Source organism: Galendromus occidentalis, unplaced genomic scaffold, assembly GCF_000255335.2.
Source record: "Galendromus occidentalis unplaced genomic scaffold, Mocc_1.1 scf7180000077527, whole genome shotgun sequence".
In the NCBI taxonomy this organism is placed as follows: Eukaryota; Metazoa; Arthropoda; class Arachnida; order Mesostigmata; family Phytoseiidae; genus Galendromus; species Galendromus occidentalis.
Window position 1 is genome coordinate 994,771 of NW_003805515.1, and position 18,870 is coordinate 1,013,640.

At 51.4% G+C, this 18,870-nt stretch overlaps 1 protein-coding gene across 1 annotated transcript in view; it reads left to right on the forward strand.

The window, feature by feature from the left end:
• Nucleotides 1-2,036: 2,036 nt before the first annotated feature.
• Nucleotides 2,037-18,870, forward strand: part of Duox (dual oxidase) — a 45,906-nt gene continuing 29,072 nt past the window's right edge. Inside the window, exon 1 of the mRNA XM_003748004.2 lies at nt 2,037-2,156. Within this exon, the coding sequence (XP_003748052.1) occupies nt 2,048-2,156 (109 nt within the window). The 5' untranslated portion in view covers nt 2,037-2,047. The remainder of the gene's footprint in view (nt 2,157-18,870) is intronic.

Here is an 18,870-nt window from a genome sequence, read left to right on the forward strand (position 1 = left end):
GTGACTCATGCGTCGCGGGGGTTCCCACCGCCTTGTCGGAGTCGGCGCTCTAGAGCGCGCGGGACCGGATCGCGGGAAGTCCATGTCTGAATGCTGGCAGCGCAAGCGCTCTCCTCCTGCGGAGATCGCGTACGAGCGAAACTTCGTCAGGGGATTTACCGCGATCCTTTTCGGAGCAGACGATGACGCCAGTTCTGTTGCTGTTACCACTGCCGTGGGTCGGTCGCTGCTGCTGATGATGACGGTCTTGGTAAGATCGGGACGACGGCGACGACGAGGAATGAGGAAAGAGCGGCAAACTTGGGTGAGAAGGATTGAAGCGAATTCTGCCGTAGTCTGTGTGACTGGCGTCGACAAGCAAGGGTAAGGGAAAATTTCGGTCGTTGGAGCCGCTGCTGCCACCGTCTCCGCAGAAGAACCTGGTCTTGGCCAAGCGCCGATTTCGCCTCCATTCGACTTCTGACACCGGTACAAGTTTGCCGGACAGCGATACCCAAACATCCCGGAATTAATTTCTGTGCTTTCTCTTTTGTGACGATCCTACTGGAATAACGTGGTGTTAGTGCTCTCGGATAACTTTCTCATCGGTTAGTAGAGTTTGTCGCGTGTTGGCGTGTCGATCCGCTATCCTTGACTACCGAAACCGAAGCGAGAAGACTCCGACTTCGGAGAAAATATTTGGCGACAATCCAGATCTCGGCTTCTCGATTTCTTCTACAGAGCTAGACCGAAACCGAGACGAAGAAAAGTACCATAATTTTCCCGCTCGGTCTCGAGCGGGAAAGTCTTCCACGCGAAATCTAATCGAGCCCGAACTCGGAGAGTCGGATGGCGCCGTATGAGCGAGGGTTGCGATTATCTTCTCGCCGATCTCGATTTTCTCCGGATCGGCGGCATTTGAAGACTCTCTCGTCCTCGGTTCCCGTTATTCGCGATGGACACGAGTGCAGACGAGTGCGAGATCGCGGTATCACCGGTTGCGCCGTGCATGTAATTGACAGATGCGAATCCTGGCCTCATAACTTATCCGTTAGGATTCTGGGATTGTGCGACGAGCTGTAAATAATTCTGACAACCTCAAACTCCGACTCGGGTGAGAGAGCAACTCCCAAGTTGCCGTTCGAGCAGATGTCGGCGTCGTTGACCACACTGGACTGTATACGGAATTTTTGGTGGAGCGCCATACGTCCAGGAAACAGAACTTTTTCTCGGTACGCTGCGAAAATTTGACCATGTGGGTTGTTCGGTTTTTCGAACGACATCTACTGGCAGAACCTTCCTCGCATCGCAAGCATAAGATTTGTGCAGAACACTCGGTGGGTCGTTCTCGTAGATTCAGAACGGTAGCAATAGTACAATCAGGTTGTTAGAGACGGCAGCGTGCCAGCATCAGAAGGACGCTTGCCGCTCAGGGGACTCGGTTCTGTCAAGGCGATCCTGTCCTTGTTGTTCTGATCTCTGCGGTGGTCACAGTTGAGTTCCTGGCAGAATGGGCCATTTCTGTGTCAAAATCCGCGCTGTTCGAACGACTTATGAAATAGCTCCGAAAAATGCGCGCTCCTGAGGCCGAAGGTGATCCTCGAATCGAACACTCCCCGTCTGGTCTGTGAGATTTTGATGATTGACCCGTTGAAAGGTTCCCTCCAGCCGACGATATCCCATCAGGAAAGTAATCTCGTGACGACCCTTTTGAATATGCACTCGAGAGTCTAGCTCTTCTTCGATGCCCGATTTTTAGCTCGTCCCGGAATCCTGAGTGATTCGGAGGCTTTACCGTGAATGGATAGAAGCCGTCCAGGAGCCAATGAGCAACATGTATTTTACAGTACCGTCTGTCGTTGGAATTTCAGTGTTTGTCCGGAGAAGCGTCGTTCGAAAGTGTCGGTGATCTGAGTGCTGTGGGTTCGTCTCTCTGGGAGCTCTCAGTGATTGAGGAGCGAGGTTACGCCTGTGAAGTGAGTCACCACCGAGCTCCAGCACAGTGAGGAGGTGCCAAGACTGATCTCCGAAGAATGAGTGCGCGAAGCTAACGGATAACCGCCGAAGGATGAACGGATATCACAGGGCCCTATGGAGGGCCCTGCATCTAGGGCTCACTCTGACCCTGGCTATTGGACTTGCGGCCGCACAGAGTATATCTCAGCACAACTTAGACAGTGAGTACTCTCCTCTATCGATTCGTCGAACGTTCTCTTTCAGGCTGTTATTCACTCTCAGGTTATGAATCGGGTGCCGAGCTCGGGCTCAGCTCGAGTCTCGGGCATTCTCCTTTAGAACGAGTAGGTCACAAGACCGAATCGGGTGTGAACCTTTGCAGCACCCGAAGAAAAAGGTACCAGGGGCATGTCAATTCAAAAGCTCTATTGGTCCCTCGAAGCGAGCCGGCGGAGAATATCGGTGACGCTATTTCGTCCTCGATAACGGGAACTCCGGCTCGACGTCGTCGCTGTTGTTGTTGACAAGCTCTGGTCAGGTGTTCGCGAGCCTTAACAGCCTGTAATCGGAATAATAGACGCGGAAGCAGGAACAACAAGCAATTCCCCACCTGATTACCCGGCAAGTTCCGGTCGGGCCCCTAGAGGTTGAGAGCCTTCCGTTCGGCCAGGCGTGCACTTCCTCCAGCCGGGGCTTCTCCCCGTCTTGTCTACGAAAGGCTCGATCGTAGAGGATTGGTGGATGAGGTTCCCGTAGGTGGGAGCAGGGGCGAGGAAATGAGGGACGAAACGGAGTCCTGCGATCCGAGAAGCACTCTATCAAGTGCAGAAGAGCGGGATACGAGTCAAGCTGAACGAGAGGTCTATGAATACATAATACGTGTAACGGCAGAGGGAGCCGCACCGCATCGAACCCCAAGTCCTCATGGCCGAGCTTCCCGACGGTGCAGCCATCTTCTATTTCTTGCCATTCCCGCACGACCGTAGAGGTGTGCGCTCTGGGTCTGCTCGCTGAGTTTCATTCCGTTTCGTTCCTCAACCATGATCTTCGGTATTTGGCCTGTTGTTGAGGTTTTGGGAACGTGATGAAAACTTCTGATGGATCACTTGGAAGTTATACAACACTTTTTGTCAAGACAACACAAGCGATACTTCCTGCTCGAGATAACGACCACCTTCAGTATTCATCTCTCTTCATTGGTTTTTGCGTTTTCCACACAGTCGCGCATCAGCGAGCAAGCAAGTTTTTGCGGTAGTCCGCGGGCATTTTTGAACGCTTCGGGTACTCAGAAGTCTTTCCGGCATTTGGAAAACCAGAAGCGTCGACCCTTCTCCGAACAGTGCATATATCATGACCCCTCAATTTTCTTCTCGGTCCGTCGAGAGTTTGAACTTGTCCGGCAGGGCGGAGGGCCTCCGCTCGGCTCCGGCTCAGGAACTCTTCGCACGAGCTGAACGTGAGTTGGGCCCGCTAGGGCCAGAGCAGCCGAAAACCATTACAGCTCCGAGCCGAATACGTGTAGCCCAAAACCGTGTCATAAACTTATGCTCCGTCTTGAAGTCCCTGTCTGTTCCCTGCCCCCGTCATTGCGAGACACGTATACGGCAGCATATTGTCGCTGTATAACGAGTCCACGTGTCTCGTTCGTGTCTGAAATGCGGTGGTAGAATTATCTCGCTGCGGCGCGAGCCTCAACGAACGTCATGTCGTACTCCGTGCGAATTTGGACGAGCTTCTTTGGAATTTTAACTGTCAGCCTAACATACGTATATCGAATATTATCGACTCGGCACCGACATCATCGTCCGATGCACCAGCGTGATTCGCGATTGGAATCGACACCGCGAGGAGCTGGCTCGCTCATCGGACAACAGGGACCTGCTGGTATCCGCCACCGAAATGAGAAGCTAATCGGAAAAGTTCTGCAGGACAGCGCTGGCTCGCGAAGGAGAACTCTTCTGTCTTCTCCCGGGCTCTGCGTCCCGGCATCTCCGAGCGGAGAAGCTCACGCAACCTTACGGTTCTTTCTCGCTTCAATGCTCCCGATTCAATGCATTGATGTGCGTGTCCGTATTCGCCCTGATTGAGTCACTCAGCAGCAGGAGGCCCTCTCCCCTCTATTCTCCATGGGCCCCAGCGGACGGAATCTACTCTTCTCTAAGGTGTTTCTCAAGTCCACCAAGCATTCGCGTAACTTGCAAAGATTCGAGAGCCCACTGACTGTCAGGCAGAGGACACAGTATCAATAAGTCCATGGGAAAAGGCGGATCTCGGAACGCCTTGAGGGCGGCTATGATCGGAGCGAGCGCTGAGCGTCGCCCGCGAGCGGAAACTTTCAGCCCCGTCTTCGAACCATTGAAGAATTTCTGAAGCCTGAGAGCGAGTGTGCTTCAGCTAGGCAGCTGCCCAGGATTGAGCGGTTCCTTTGCCAAAGAGGGTCGTGGGGGGAAACTTGAACTTTCCTGATACGTTTTTGAAAAGGCTGTCTCCTGAAACTTTGAGAGCGCATTGATTCACTGTGACTTCGCTCGAATCCCCGAAAACCACCCCGAGGCGTCGCGACTCCCGTGTCCGACCGAGAACGCCGATTTTGTCACGAGTCAGAACTCGATACTCCATCCCCCCCTCCCCCGCCAGAGGAACAGCGGGAAGGAACTGGCCCTCATCGTGGAATTCGTCTCCACAGCTTCCCACCGAAATTGATCAAGCAGAAACCGTCTCGATATCGCTGGACGCTCCGGAAGTCTGCTGGATAAGCCCAAACTCTAAAACCGCTTCCTCGGCAAGCAGCCAATTACTGTTCCTCGTCTCCCGTCCCCGGCGCAAGGAGTTCACCAGCTTGCTGGAATAATGCGATTCCTGCGCAGGTTGCGCTGAGTCCCCGTCCGAAAATTGCGTTTGGTAGTTTGCCAATCCCGTGGAAAATGAGACGAGAGAACCCAGCTGAGCGATCAAACAGCCGATCGTAGAACGGATCGATGCCTGAGTTGATGAGCTGCCGACGCTGAATGTGAGAACATTTTTGGCGGTATGTGGAAGCCTCGACATTCTCGTAACTACCAAACTCACGAGGTTTCCAGCACAGATAGATTATGATTTCCATGCGCGATATACAAGGTGTTGGAAGTTCTACGGAGCGTGCTGGAAAACGTCACAGGTTAGGCATTATTTGCTGCTGGAGGTGCGACGGCTGACCGCGGAGATATGGGCGATGTGCTCCAAGATCCCAAAATGCGAGAGTTGAATCAACAAGCGATGAAGGTTCCCGACTGCTCGATCAGAGCAAAGTTTCCCACTGCAAAGGCTTGGTAATGACTGAAGCTCACCGAGCAGCCATGGAACTAGGCCCAGTGTACTCGTCAGTGGGGCTCGGAGGGCTTTGGGCGTCGGGGAGGCTGGCATGGCCATCCCTTGGCCGAAAGATTCCCTTCTCCTCCTCATTTTCTGCAGCTGTTTGCCAGTGGTATGTGCTCGAACGCCGAGAAAGTAAACAGCCGTCTCTTTCTTTATCGTGGCCAATATCTATGATAATGATAGTAGCTGTCTGAACTTGTGATGTAGCCTGCAGCCCGGAATCCGTGGGTACGCCGTCCATCATTGATGCTAGGCGATGACTGAGAAAGCGAAAATCGACTCGTGCTTCACATGACGAGACGTAAGAACGCTCTCCTCGAGCCCATCACCGAGACGATGGGTGTCTCTTGACTCCGAAATTCCTAGCGCGGGATGGAAGTTAAGACTCTCGCCTAGGAGCTCGTCCCGCGCGCCCTTGGCTCACAACATGTTCGGAGGCAAGCTTGTTTAGTAAACCTATCAGAGAACCGAGAAGAGCTCACTTTGCACCCGACTCCCTCGGACAAGGATGATGACAGACAGGGGGACAGAAGTTGACACGCAGACTCCTCTTCCCGAAGTCGAAGGGCCGGGCTGGACAGGATGGGAAGAAAAGATGAAAGAAAAACCAAATACATGCTCGCCTGCGACGCCGACGGTGCCCACCATGGGAGAAACACACGGGACACTGTGGGGTGAGAACCACCGCCAGCGATACAGGTCATCGCCAGGTAACGATGTCCTACGCACGCTATAAGTTCTCAGCTGCAGAAGAAAACATGTCACACAGAGTTATTTATACAGCGGGAAATTCTCAACCGACGTTTCAAGCGAGTCAATTATCAAGTAGCATCTTCTCGCATTCCCTTTCCGCTGCTTATATTGCTGGCTGTTTTTTTCCGTGACACCCCATGAAAAAGTCGACATCTTACAATCAGGGTAGCTGCCGTCGGGAACCACTTCAACACGCGACCAAACACTGTGGGTAGACTCGGAACCCCTGGCGGGAATTTGGGTCCGGGATCATCCGGGTTCGGCTCGGATCCCTTTCGTAGAGCTCATGTGCGCCATCTCGGACACATGTCGCTCGATGCTGTTTCCGAGAAATCGGATGCTTCACGGAATATACCGAAACATATCCAGAAATAGCCGAACGCAGACCTTGTGTAACACAGAATTTAGGAGCATTCGCTAGAAAATCATTACGAGCGCCCTGAGCGTGTTGCCGCCGGGCCGCTCGTGAGCGGAACTTCGCCGCATCCCCTCGTCGTCGACGTAGAATTTTCATTTCTCTTGGACTCCAGCGATGGCGCAGCTAATTTCTCCGCTCTGAGCGGCTGGACGAACGTATCGATTGTTCGGGCAAGGCGTGAAAGCCGTAATCAGCGAACGACAGCGACCGAAAGGGAAGACTCACGCTTGCGAGCTCCATCACGGAGCGTTCCGTCCTCGCGAATCATTTCCACGAGTCCATGAGGTGCGCGCTTTGTTTATTATGATTTTATAATTACGATCCGAACGAAAAATTGAGCTATGCATGAAAATCGATGTTGATCCTCTCACTCCTCCAATTTCTGTCCGGAAGAGCGACCTTGCCCAACGGTTTGAAGAGACCCGATGCAACTGAGGCGGAACAAACACTGTCTTTTATTTTTTCTAAGCACGCGCAATTTCCTCTCATGGCGTCACCTATGACAGCTCCGCGAGTACTGCTGTTACAGGAATAGTGTAAAAAAGAAGTCGTCAGTATCAGGCGTCAGAAGGGGCAAAAGCAACGATAGCCGCTTAACGCAAAAAAAGAGCACAGAGGCTCCCGCTCCAGGAGCAACATCGAGCTCAAAAACGACACCGACGCGTGGTCGTGGGGTTTGACCAAACGGTCGCTTAACACGAGGGTACATACGTCTGTGGCAGAGCAAATCTGTTCGAGCCAAAACAGTCGCGGCGATACTTGAAGGACGTTGACTTTCCCACCTGAGGCCAATAAAATCGCGGTCTGGCGGACCAGTGGTATTTTAAGACGACCGACGTTGGCTGCAGCAGCCCCGACGACCTTGCTCGTAACCAGTCCGTGAGGACGCCGCCGTTTGCGACTTGCGATGCTCGAGGCGGATTCGTCCTCTGTTCTCCGGGCGGATCGCGAACGATCTGCGGGCGAAAGCGAAGGGGCGGGGGGGGGGCAGAACAGGGGTTCCGAAGACGACGACGATAAATGCTTAGATAGACAGATGAAGGGATGCGTGCTCGGGCCTGCCTGTCGAAGCGCAACAAGATGTTGTGCATCATCGTAATCGAGCTCGCGAGCTGCCTGGCCATGTGCGTGACCAAGTTCACTCCAGTCTTGAGCCTGCGGTTGAGAAATCGGTCGGGATGGATCTCATCATGAGATAATAGAGAGATTTGTTCCCCGAGGGAGACATGGAGGACCGGCCTCGCGCAGGCTACGAGAGAGCTTTACCAAGAAACAGACGGAAAATGGGCGGAGAGATCCCTCCGAGAGACAAATCCAGATGATGATTGTTATCAAGCGTCCTCTTCAGCTCGCTAACCCTTTCGCCCTGCGCTTTGTCTCTTGTGTTCTCCCTCCACCTCCTTCATGAGTCAATTTCTGTGCAAAACGGATCTCATTCCCGATCGCCGGAATCCGGAAGTCGTATAGCTGGATGACGCGTTCCACATCAGTCTCACGCTACGGTTGTGACGCCGAGAAGGCATAGCAGAGGCGGACTTCGATTTTCGAGTCCCCCGAACAGGTTGTGGATATCCCTCGGAGAGTCGCCACATTTTTGACCCTAGAACACCGATAGTGCTCTGCAAGGAAATCGTGGGCGACCTGTTCCATCCGAACTCCTGTCAAGTTGCAATGATTCATCCCGACTCGAGTCGAGTTGCGAATCGTCCGGACACGTCGCTCGTTCGTCGGTTCTTGAGTGAAAGGAACCTAGCCGTGTATAATAGTTCAATCTCAGGAAACCGATTGTCTGCTTCTCTGCCCTGCCGGTGCTGATCCTTGTCGCGCTTGTCTTTCGCTTGGGCGGGTAACGCTGGCATCTGAGCTTTGACACGAGCCAGCAGTATTCCCCCATAGAGTTGTAAATTCGTCGACAAAAGCCGACCCGGCGTCAGTGAAAGCCACACAATGAGAACCAGGCAACCATTGCTTGGTCGTCGCATCCATTCAGAGCGAGCTGTTTTCCGGTTGGGACTCCGCTGGAACTAGCGGAAGATGTCGCACACGTCTGTCGCGAAACCAATCCTGACGGCGGAACCTATAATTAGAGGAAATTCATAGGTACCCGAGGGAGTTTCTCATTCCGTTCACCTATAGGGGTCGGGCTTCGATGTGGAGGACGAATGCTGCGATTGCCTGAAAGAGCGCAAGAGAGTGTTTTCCGATGATGCTCAAATTGAAGAACTGGAGCGGTCAGATGCCGAGAACAGTCCCCAGAGTCCAAATCAGCGGGAAGATGTGTCGATCTCGAAGGGGAAGAAATTGAAACACGAGTGTCTTTATCCCTCCGAAGGGAATTATCCGATTATTGGAATGATTAGCAGTTTGTCTGGTTCCAAAGATCGTTCAATTTGGCTCGACGCGTTTGCCATCGGTGGGTAGATCCTTCGTGAGCCCACCGCTGGTAGGGACGGAAGCGAGCCGTGGACTCTAGAGCGAAATAGCTCTTACGGTTCCGATTGGCGTGGAACGCTTTTTTCATCCCATATCCGTGCGCGGTCGTCTGCTGATTCTGGCCCATCGGATATTCTGAGAAAAATCGAAAGAGTTTCTGGAGTCGTTTTTGTACTCGTACACGCGTTGATACAAGTGAGCCCATGACGCACCAGTAGACGAAGAGTGGACGAAATTCCCTTCCAAGGCTGATTGTAAGAAGCCATCGGGAAAGTTTTCTTCTCTCTATGGTCAACGCGCTCACGCCGCCTTGCGCAAGAAGCAATTAGTGCCTTCGAGCTCTCATAGGTTGACAGCGGCCGCGGACAGTGGGGAGCTCCGAGTGGAGTCGACCTCCTCTGAAATATGTTCGGCTCTCCATGGCTGCTCCTTCCACGAATTACGTATGAGGGTCATAAATCCGGGAACTTAATCTACGAGAAGCCCAGAGAATGACAGCCGGGAAGAAGTTAGGCCGCGATTAATGGTCACGGAGGGCTCTCGAATGGAAACCACTCGAGTCTCTCATATTAAAATAGAACCGAACTCGGCGGACCTGATTGTCCAGCGCCGGGCCTTTCACTCATTCTAAATGGATAATTTGACGATGTAGAGAATATCCGGAAACCTCGAGGCTTTCCCACCCTGTTGATCTGCTGAGAGGGAGCTCACTCGGATCAAGAAGAGGTTCGAAGAATTCTTGAGGACACGAAGCGCTGCGATCCTCTCCAGTTCGGCAGCTCAGCGAACCTACGCGAAAGCTGAAGTCGATCCGACGTTCGAATATCGTCGTGAGGAGCCTTTTTGGAACCGGTCCCTTGGTAAAATCATACCATGAATGAAAATGTAGATGCCGCACGAGGTTCATTAGACTCTGGAAAGTATTTATCGTGTGCATTTAATTTCTTGGATCCGATCGATTTTCGTTTTTATCTTGTCTTCCCTTCGCCGACATTCATGGAGCCATTGGCTCGCTACCGAACTGCCGTTTGGTGGTTTCATTCGATCGCCGACGACATCTTCATAGCCGTGAATGATTTCGAACCGATTCGGAGACTGGTCATGCAGAAAGGGAGACTATTCATTTTCTTCTCCCAAGCTGCAGATCTCTACCCAACCACAAAAAACTCCGAGACAGCGCACGGTTCCCAACCGAAAACGAGCGTGAAACTGGTGCGACTCGCATCGCTTTGAGACGTGTTGCTTCAGGAAACCACTGAGAAAAGTGAATCCGCCAGAAAAACCAGAGAAGAAGCAAAGCAAAAAAACACGTCTCGAACGACGCTAGTGGCGTTTGCTACAATCACTTCTGGTAGCTGTAGGCGCAGTAAAAGCGAGCAAAGATCAATCAGCGGAATGACCTTGCTCTCGAGCCAGGCTGGAATTTGTCGCCCCGGGGGAATCATATGGCTCGCTCAGCGAAGCCGCCAATCGGATCAGACAAGCTGGCCGAGGGCACACAAGTATCCTCGAGACATGGCCCGGGAGTTTGCCATCGTCCGATCAAATCCTAGTGCGATAAGCCATTCTTGGGAGCAGTCTTGGTAGACTCGACTGGATCAGGCGAATAACGACGGAACGACCAGTTCCATTGCAGTGTGAAGGTCGACAATTAGGCGATAGCCCTTGGCAAATCTCGGCCTCATGATGGGCTCTTGTCCGGGAGCTCGATCGGCTGTCTTATCTATCGGAGGTGGGTCCGGCGAAAATTCCGCGAATCTGTCGGGAAACGATAACCATCCTCGGATCAGTGATACATAATATTCGACTTCAATTTTCCAAATCAAATCCATCTGGCAGCCATCTATGAAGTCATGGGTGATGAATTCTCTCCTGATGAAATGAAGGAGGCGGAATTCGCGGGTAATGCCGCTAGGGCGGCGGCAGCGCTAGGTAATCAAGCAGACCATCCGATTGTTGATCGTGATCGCGACCGCAATTTTCGCCATCGTCCACTTGAATCATTGCGCCGATTATTCTCATTTGAAACGGCTCCCTGTGTTCATCGAAGATAGCGCCCTCATGAACGGATGCCAAGCGGTACCGCGCACTGCAAGTGTCGGTATCTGACTTCACCTCCATAATGAATAATCGATCGCGGCTCCATGTACCTATATCCGGGTAGAGGCAAACTTTCTCCTTGTGTTTTCTTCCTGCTCGCGTATGAATCCTTCAGAATCGTGCGCCACGATCGTCGATCGCCCGAACAGTCGTCCTATGGCCACCGAAACAAGGAGCTGGAAATCGCTCTTCAAAAGTCAGTCGGGGATTTTCCAGAATTTCGGGATGTGATCCTTTTATGCAGACTTATTCCTGATACTTCTCGGAAAAACAAAACACAGACGTGAGTCGTGTGTAGACCCCTTATGGAAGCGTCCCAATCGCTGAGGGAACGATCGAGAGAAACTCAAAGTACGACGACTGGTTACTCTCCCGGATCACAGAATCCTTCAACTCCTCTGCAGTACTTCGTGAGTCCTCAAACAATTCAATGACAAAGAGAGGTTTGGCGTAGCGGAAGGGAAATCGCTCCGTCCGCAAACAGAACGTTCTAGCTTCTAGCTATCGAGATAAATAGCCAGAATTCAAGTGGACGTGCCCACATCATATTATAATGAAGTTATCGATCGAGTCGTGTCGACACAGCCGTGATTCACTCTCTCCCCTCAATGCATCAGGGGTGAGTTGAACGTGCTTGGGAGGAACGTTGAAGCTCGATTACATTTTTCTCAGTCTCAGGCGAGATAAGAGCTTTATTATTTGCTGCGACCATCATTACTCGAAAGGGGACTCCGTCATATCTCATGGCTGTTTTAGTATTTATTTGCCGATAACCAAGCGCTCTGTCGGCAGTTCCGACAGCAGCCGCGCCAAATTGGCTCGAAGCGTTCTTTTTGATAGCTGGCGAAAGTAGCACTCACACGCACACCCCGTTGGTGGCGACGGCGCGGCGGCGGCTGCGTCCACGATTGCAGGAGACATTGTGGATCTACGTTCCCACAACAGCGGGAAGGTTAACGCGAAGCGGCCGCGGTGTGTTAATGCTAATCCTCGGATTCCATTTCCTCTCACGTAGTCCATTGATATATCCATAAGTCTCCAATTGACATTGTTTGTCGTGCCGTAAGTCTTCCGTGTTTACGTTCCGATCCGTTGCAACGACCCTCTTTTCTGCTGAGTCAATTTCGGGACTGGAGGCTGGATTTGTTATTGGGAATCCATCTCTCTGGTGCAATCTCGACGGATAACCGCCGATATAAGCTGAGTCTTGCTGTCGGCTGGCATTACCCCATGAGCCGTTCGATCCAACTACACATGGATAAACGAAACTTCTAGCGGCATTCATGCTGACGGACTGTTATCAGACTGACAGACTCCGAGACGACTCCGCGTGACCCTGTGAGGGCAAACTGTGGGTTCGGCACTCGGTCCGGACTTCGGAAAACAAGCGTTGATCAGAAGAGTCGCCAAAGGATGGATGACGATCTTGACCTTGATTTCGGAACTCGGAACCCGCGAGTCCTCTCCGCTACGGTCAGCAAGCGAGGTGCTGTCGCCGACGGTGTGACCATTTCTCGGATGTCGGTCTTTTCCGGAAAAGAATCTCCACCATTGATGGCGATCGATGCTCCCGAGCTGATTTGTGTGATTTATTCGTATATCGCTATATTTTCTTCAAATCCCATCGTACCTGTTTGACTGGTCATATGCGCACTCACCAAAGAAGACAAGATTTCTCGCTGCTGTCTGAAGACGACGAGCGGTCTTTCACAGTATTCGAACAAGACTCGCGACCGGATGGCCGCCGAAGTTTCCGAGCTCGTTGAATTGAGGCTGCGAGAATGATCGTCTGTGAAGAGCGGTCTAATTCTCCGCCGCATCCTTCCCGATGCTTGATGACCCAGAACAATTGTTGACTCCGCTTCCGGTAACCCTCTCGAGATAAGTATGTAGGTGTAACCTCCTCGGATAAACTCACGGGAGTGGAGCTTGCCTGTACTTGAATGTTCAGGCCCCGGTCGGTATGTTTGTGCGCCTGTCTGTCGGCCAATCGGTCTATCTATCTGAGTCATGAGCGAATCAGAAACCCCCCGATATCGACATTCAAAGGGTTGTGCGAGCTTTGATCATGGCTTTCGACAGAAAAGAAATCCCTCGGCACGATAACTCAATATCCACATGAGACTCGCCGTCCCTTGAAAAACTCAATGTAACAAGCGACGCGGATCTACAAAACCGGAATAAGCGACAACGGTAGTGCCGGCCTTTGATTGAGCTCTTCACTTCAATTGCTAAGGACGACCTTCGCTTGCCCCAATCGGGTCTTGTAGCGAGCCACCGAGGTAGCAGATATGAGTTTAGCAGCAGCAGACTCATTTTCTGCAACGTAAAGATTTGTTCCCGGCTCAGACGCAAAAACGACGACAGCTTCCTGAAACCCGAAGCTAGGACCGGCACGTGTGCATTGTAGATAATTCACCGAGGTAGAAAAGCGCCTAGCTGAGAGCGAGGCACGAACTCCGGGCACGTTGTGCTTGTACTTCGAGGAAATCATCAATATCGGATTTCTGATTCCATGCGCTCGATGAAGTTCCCGTCTCCGATCGCATTGATCAATATCACAGAATTTTCCAGCGGAAAATACTCTCTCCCGATCCCGAGAAATGAGTTTGGGAGTCGCTCGGTGCCGTTGCACGAATTCGCGTACTCTCGTTCAAGCGAGTCGGAGAGGAGAATCGCGATTAGAATATCTCGAAGATGAAATTTTCGTCGAAGAAATCGGAATATTCGCTTGCACAGCGACCGCTTTCTCTCTCTGGTTCATTCTTCTTCTCGGGAGACCGTCAACGAACCGCCTTGTTGTTGCATTTTGGGAGCTAGCCAAACTAGTTGTACAATCTTGAAGCCAAAGAGTCCGTCGACCAGGTTTCTTCGATGTCCCGCCGGGCTTTAATGTAATGCAAGGAGAGATTTCCATCGTCTCCGATTGCGAAATCTTTCTCGAGCAATCCTCTGAACACGCTTCGGAACTACAAAGAATAGGTTCATGCGCTTTCCCAGGGTCAAAACCTCAGCACCAGCCCGGCCGAATTCGTCTCAGGACCGGTGTGATTGTATGAACGACTGGGCGCGCTGTATGTAGTGCGCCGTAGAGCCGCGTAGATGGATCTTTCCTCGGGTTCATCGGCGCTGTCCGGAAACGATACCGCGACTCTGCCGCTAAAAAAAACTCCTGAAGAGGTAGTGCTCAAGCACTACCGTTGGTGGGGCGTGAAAACGTCCCGGTTACGCAACAAACTCTTGGAAATCTGCGGAATAATTGTGTTGCTTCTGAAGAAATAAACTCGCGGTGATCTAATGTGATTTATGCGGATCTGTGATTTTTGAAGCCTTTCTGCTTCGGCATCGCCTGCCGCTTCACGTATGATTGTGTTTGTGGTTGTTGACAGTTGTCTTGTGCCGTTGTAATCTCGCACTTGGAGGTTCTGTAGAATGACTGCATCACCTTCTTTCCATCTAATTTGCCGACAAACTCCGACCAGAGGCCAAGATTCACCATTTTCATACTGTCGTCGAGTACAGTAACCGTTGTTTTTCGCGGTTGATACCAGTCTCGACTGTTGAAAGTTTGTGGTAGCCTCAACGTCGAATACCACCACGAGGATATCGACCGTCGTGTTCACGGGCTTTGATAGCAGTTGAATGAGAACTGTGGTTTGCGCCTGAGTCTTCGGGAGATCGTTTCCCGCGATCGGAACGAGTTTACTCAGCTTGAAATAGAGATTTCGATTGAATCCCGAATTTTCTATTGGCCTATGATGATTTTTGCCCTGCGATTGTTATTCATGATTTCATCTGACCAATGATACGTTGAATACCTTCGTGAGCTGAAGCTTGCATTCATGTTCTGTCGCTCGGTACTGGGGATTCACGGCTTCGACCTTGTATGCATTTATCTTGTAGCATTGTCCAACCGTGATCATTCCAAAGATCTCCTCCGTTGAATCCCCTACCTAATCGGATTAATTATCGAGAAACATGTGTCGGAAGTGTTGTGTCGCGCGCCCCCATACCTGCTCATACCTGGACCATCGCACTATCTCCGGCTCCATTTCATGTGAAGCGCCGTGGCTTATGTCCTCAACAGATCCGAGACTCCCATTCTCCCCATTGCGAGCATGGTTTGTAGCTTGAGAATGTAGCAATGAAGCCTCCCGACGTCGCTTCCGATACAGAGCAGATCGCTCAGCTGCGCTCTTTGGCTTCTTGGCTGGCCCACAAGCCGAACTTTGGGCTTTTCGCTTGAGACGCCTCCTACTAGCATTTTTCGGCCTCATCTGGACGGTCGCTTAATCAAAGTAGATCAGTATGCGAACGCAGACACCGCGATGATCAAAAGGGATATCGCTGGATAACGAAGCTCGCATAGGATTTGATGAGTTCTGATGATCGCCTGAATTTACCTGAAAATCTCTTTCGCGACGGCTCCTCAAAATGATATAAGTAGCGTCGGTGACGGCACACATCGTCGCCTTTGCCGGGCAAGCAATTCCGATCAATCCAGCGTCTGAGCACTGAGAAAAGCGATTATTTATGCAAGAATCGAGGTATCTCAGAGGGTTGCACGAATCACGCTGAACGGGAGCTCTGAGGACTCCAATCGGCTCCAAAATCGCGTGGAAGCTCGTGCCGTAAATTTTCGATACTATGGCACACACCGCGAAGATCTAGGTGTTCGGGGAACAAAGTTAAGAAGCGTCAAAAGCGGATCACTTTCGTGACGCTGAGGACGAAGTACCCTTGGTCTGTATGCGCGATGAACTTAAAGACGTTTTCACGTCAAAAAGTACCTGTTGGATCAGTTGTTCCTCAGAGCCAGCGCCACTCGTTGCTCGTTCGACGAGGTTTCCAGGCGGTCGAATCTCGTTCCGCTCCAATCGTAGCTATATATCTCGTTTATGACGTGGGTTTTTTTTCTGATAATGATTCATCCCCAATGCATCCTTCATCAACGTCCTGATATCGTTTGCTCGTGAACGATGTGTACTGCTTAGTTCGAGCTTCGAGCAGACGGACTCGTGCCCTTCAGGGAGCACTAGTCGCACCGTATCCCTGCCGTCCAACGCTGTCGGCGGCGCGTCTTCGATATCGCTCGAAACACCCTCAGTGGCTTCTCTCAGCTGACTTAGAACTCAGTCTCTCCAGATTGTGATCTGGGGTGCTCCAAGCACGGGGAAAACCACGGATGGGGATCTAATAGAGGGAACAGCGCGGGGGAGAAGTCTCAACTGGAGAAGGTATTCCTTAACATCGGGCAGCGTGACTTTTGCAACCCCTTTCGGATCGCGCATCGGAGACGGAATTCGAGTGCCAGACCGCGTATAGAGTGTTGCTCAAACAATTGTCGGAGCGTGAGAGCAATGTGAATTTCCTAAGATGGATCGCATGCCCAGGCACGGTGTCAACGCCCACCTGCTGTCGTGCTCTTGGGGAAACGTCCATCGCTTGGGTACGCTGTTTTGTAATGCATGACCCGTGCATAGCACGCGCACTTACGCTCGTTTTTATGTAAACGTCCGTATGCAAGCTGTGCAACAACAGCAGCGACTGCATTCGCATCACTGAGACATATTCCCACCCACGGACTCTCCCTCCGATTAACTGTCGGGAGAGAATCTAGCGCGAAAATTACTCTGATACACTTGGAACGAACATCAGGGCCAGAGAAGAGTTCTCGCCGCGATAGCCACACACCGCGGTATTCCTGACGGTTACGCGTCCGCCGGCCTGTCGGCTAATCGATGTAACTCCGTCAAGGAGAGGAGACACCCTTTCCTGTTCTCGCTTGATACAACCAGAATCTTGCTGCATCGTACATGAATTCAGCCTCCGAGAGAATGCCAGAAAAGTCTCGATTTTCTTCTCATGTATCGAAACCCGTGTTTATTGGATTTCGCCGATAATAATCGGATCACAGGGACACTACTCTTCCAGCGGAACGGGCGTTGCCAGAACGACCGTAGCGGATGACTGCCTGAATTGGTGCGAGCAGCTCCGAAGTTCTTCTATCGTTTGTCCGCTGCTCGAGGAAAAGTTCCGGGAGGGAATCCGGAGATCCTTTCCTCAGGCTTCTAATTCGATCGCCTCGAATATTTTGGGAGCGTTCTCGTTCTTCTCGGTCTGGAGACGAGCGAAGCCTTCTACATGACTAATCCACGGAAGCCACGAGAGTAAATACCCGCAAATGATTCGGAGTGGCTCAGGAATGCGGAACTTACAGAAGTTTTCAAGTTGAAAGAAGCTGTCGCTCTTGCATCTATCTATCGTGGAAAAAAACTGTGAGGCCACCGCGGCCCTGCTCCGCCCTTACGGCTTGAGAACGTATCGAATCAGATGTTCAACGACGCGGTGCCCTTGTACATATTGAGTCGTTGTCGTGGCTCTTACATTAGTCTTGCCGTCACTATCGTCATTCTCAAGAACAAACAGTAGCGAAATTTGACGATTGGATCGCTTCAGAAAGCTGGGGGCCCTCCTACACGTTTTCCGATTCGAAAGGCTTTACACTTGAAATAATTCATGAAAGTGTTTTTGTTTCATTTGTGGAGAATCGTTTCCGGAAAACGCTCGACGAGCCCGTCGTGTCCAACAAGTTCCTCGATCTCTGACCGATGCCAGTGAATTCGAAACGAGCAAGGCCGGTGAGCTGAAGACATCGGTCACACTTTATGGCTTCCATCTTCAATGCGTCTCTCAATAGTTCCGTCTGTGTTTTAACGCAGCCACAAGGATCTTCTCGCTCGGAGTAATTGTCGGAGAAACATTCGATCGTCAGGAAGGACTTTCGGTGTTGACCTGACGCTGATGCTGCTTCGACGTCTTCTGAGTGATGAGGGAACAAATAACGATAGGCGCCGACGACTTGCATTCGGTTCGTCCTTCTCTCTTCGCAAACGACCAACGTCGATGAGCTTTATAATCACGCCGTCACGAATCGACATTCATCAAAATAGCGGCAACAATATGCACCGACGAAAGAGCTAACAGAGGAAACTTCGGACATAGATTGGACAGCAATCAGTTGGATTATAGTACGTTCTCCGAAGAAGGCGTTCTAGTCTTGGTGGAGGTAGCAGCTCGGCAGCTCCAATCGTCTGATGTCGTCGGATGGTCATCGAGTCACTGGAATTGAAAAAAATTGACTCGATTCAATCTCAGAGCTCCTTCTGATATGATGGAATCTTACCAGGCGATGCCACGTTAATTGCGAATTGAATTTTCAAGCGTACAACGGATTATTCGTAATGACGATGAAATAATGAACTCATGCTGTTCGGATTTATCGCCACTCCCGAACCCGAAATTGAATCTACAGTCAGCATCGCCTCGTGTATACAGGAAAAACAAATGGATGTTCGGTGGGCGTCTCTTTGGAAATTGCCAAGCAGACGAGGGAAGAAAAGTTGGCGCACCCCAAAATGGCATATGTAAAGCTACTGCGACTTTCTGGGATCCAGTTTCTGTTATTATTCCGGATCTGCACGAGCTGCGACATTTTCAATGTCCAGCCGTCGGTCCGCATCAAGCTGAGCGAATACTTCGCTTGCTCGCCGCATTGCTCACCGGCGTAAGTCCGACCGTGATGAGTTTTGGGATGTTTGCCGAGCAGAGTTATTATTTTTTTATCCGCTTTTCATCCCGAACCCTCCTCGGGCTCGTTCTCTTCTCTCTATGGAGATCCGCGACAATCAATGATCGAAGACAAACACACGAAGCACAAGAGAGACCCCTCAGGATGAGCCTGTGACACCACTGTTCGCATCCTCGGCATTCTCCGGAAATTCCGTCCCGGGGCTCACGTCCTCTGAAATTCAAGATTATCGAATCAGATGTCTCCGCGTTTCGAGAATCTGCGATCAGGGCTCATCCATTACCGA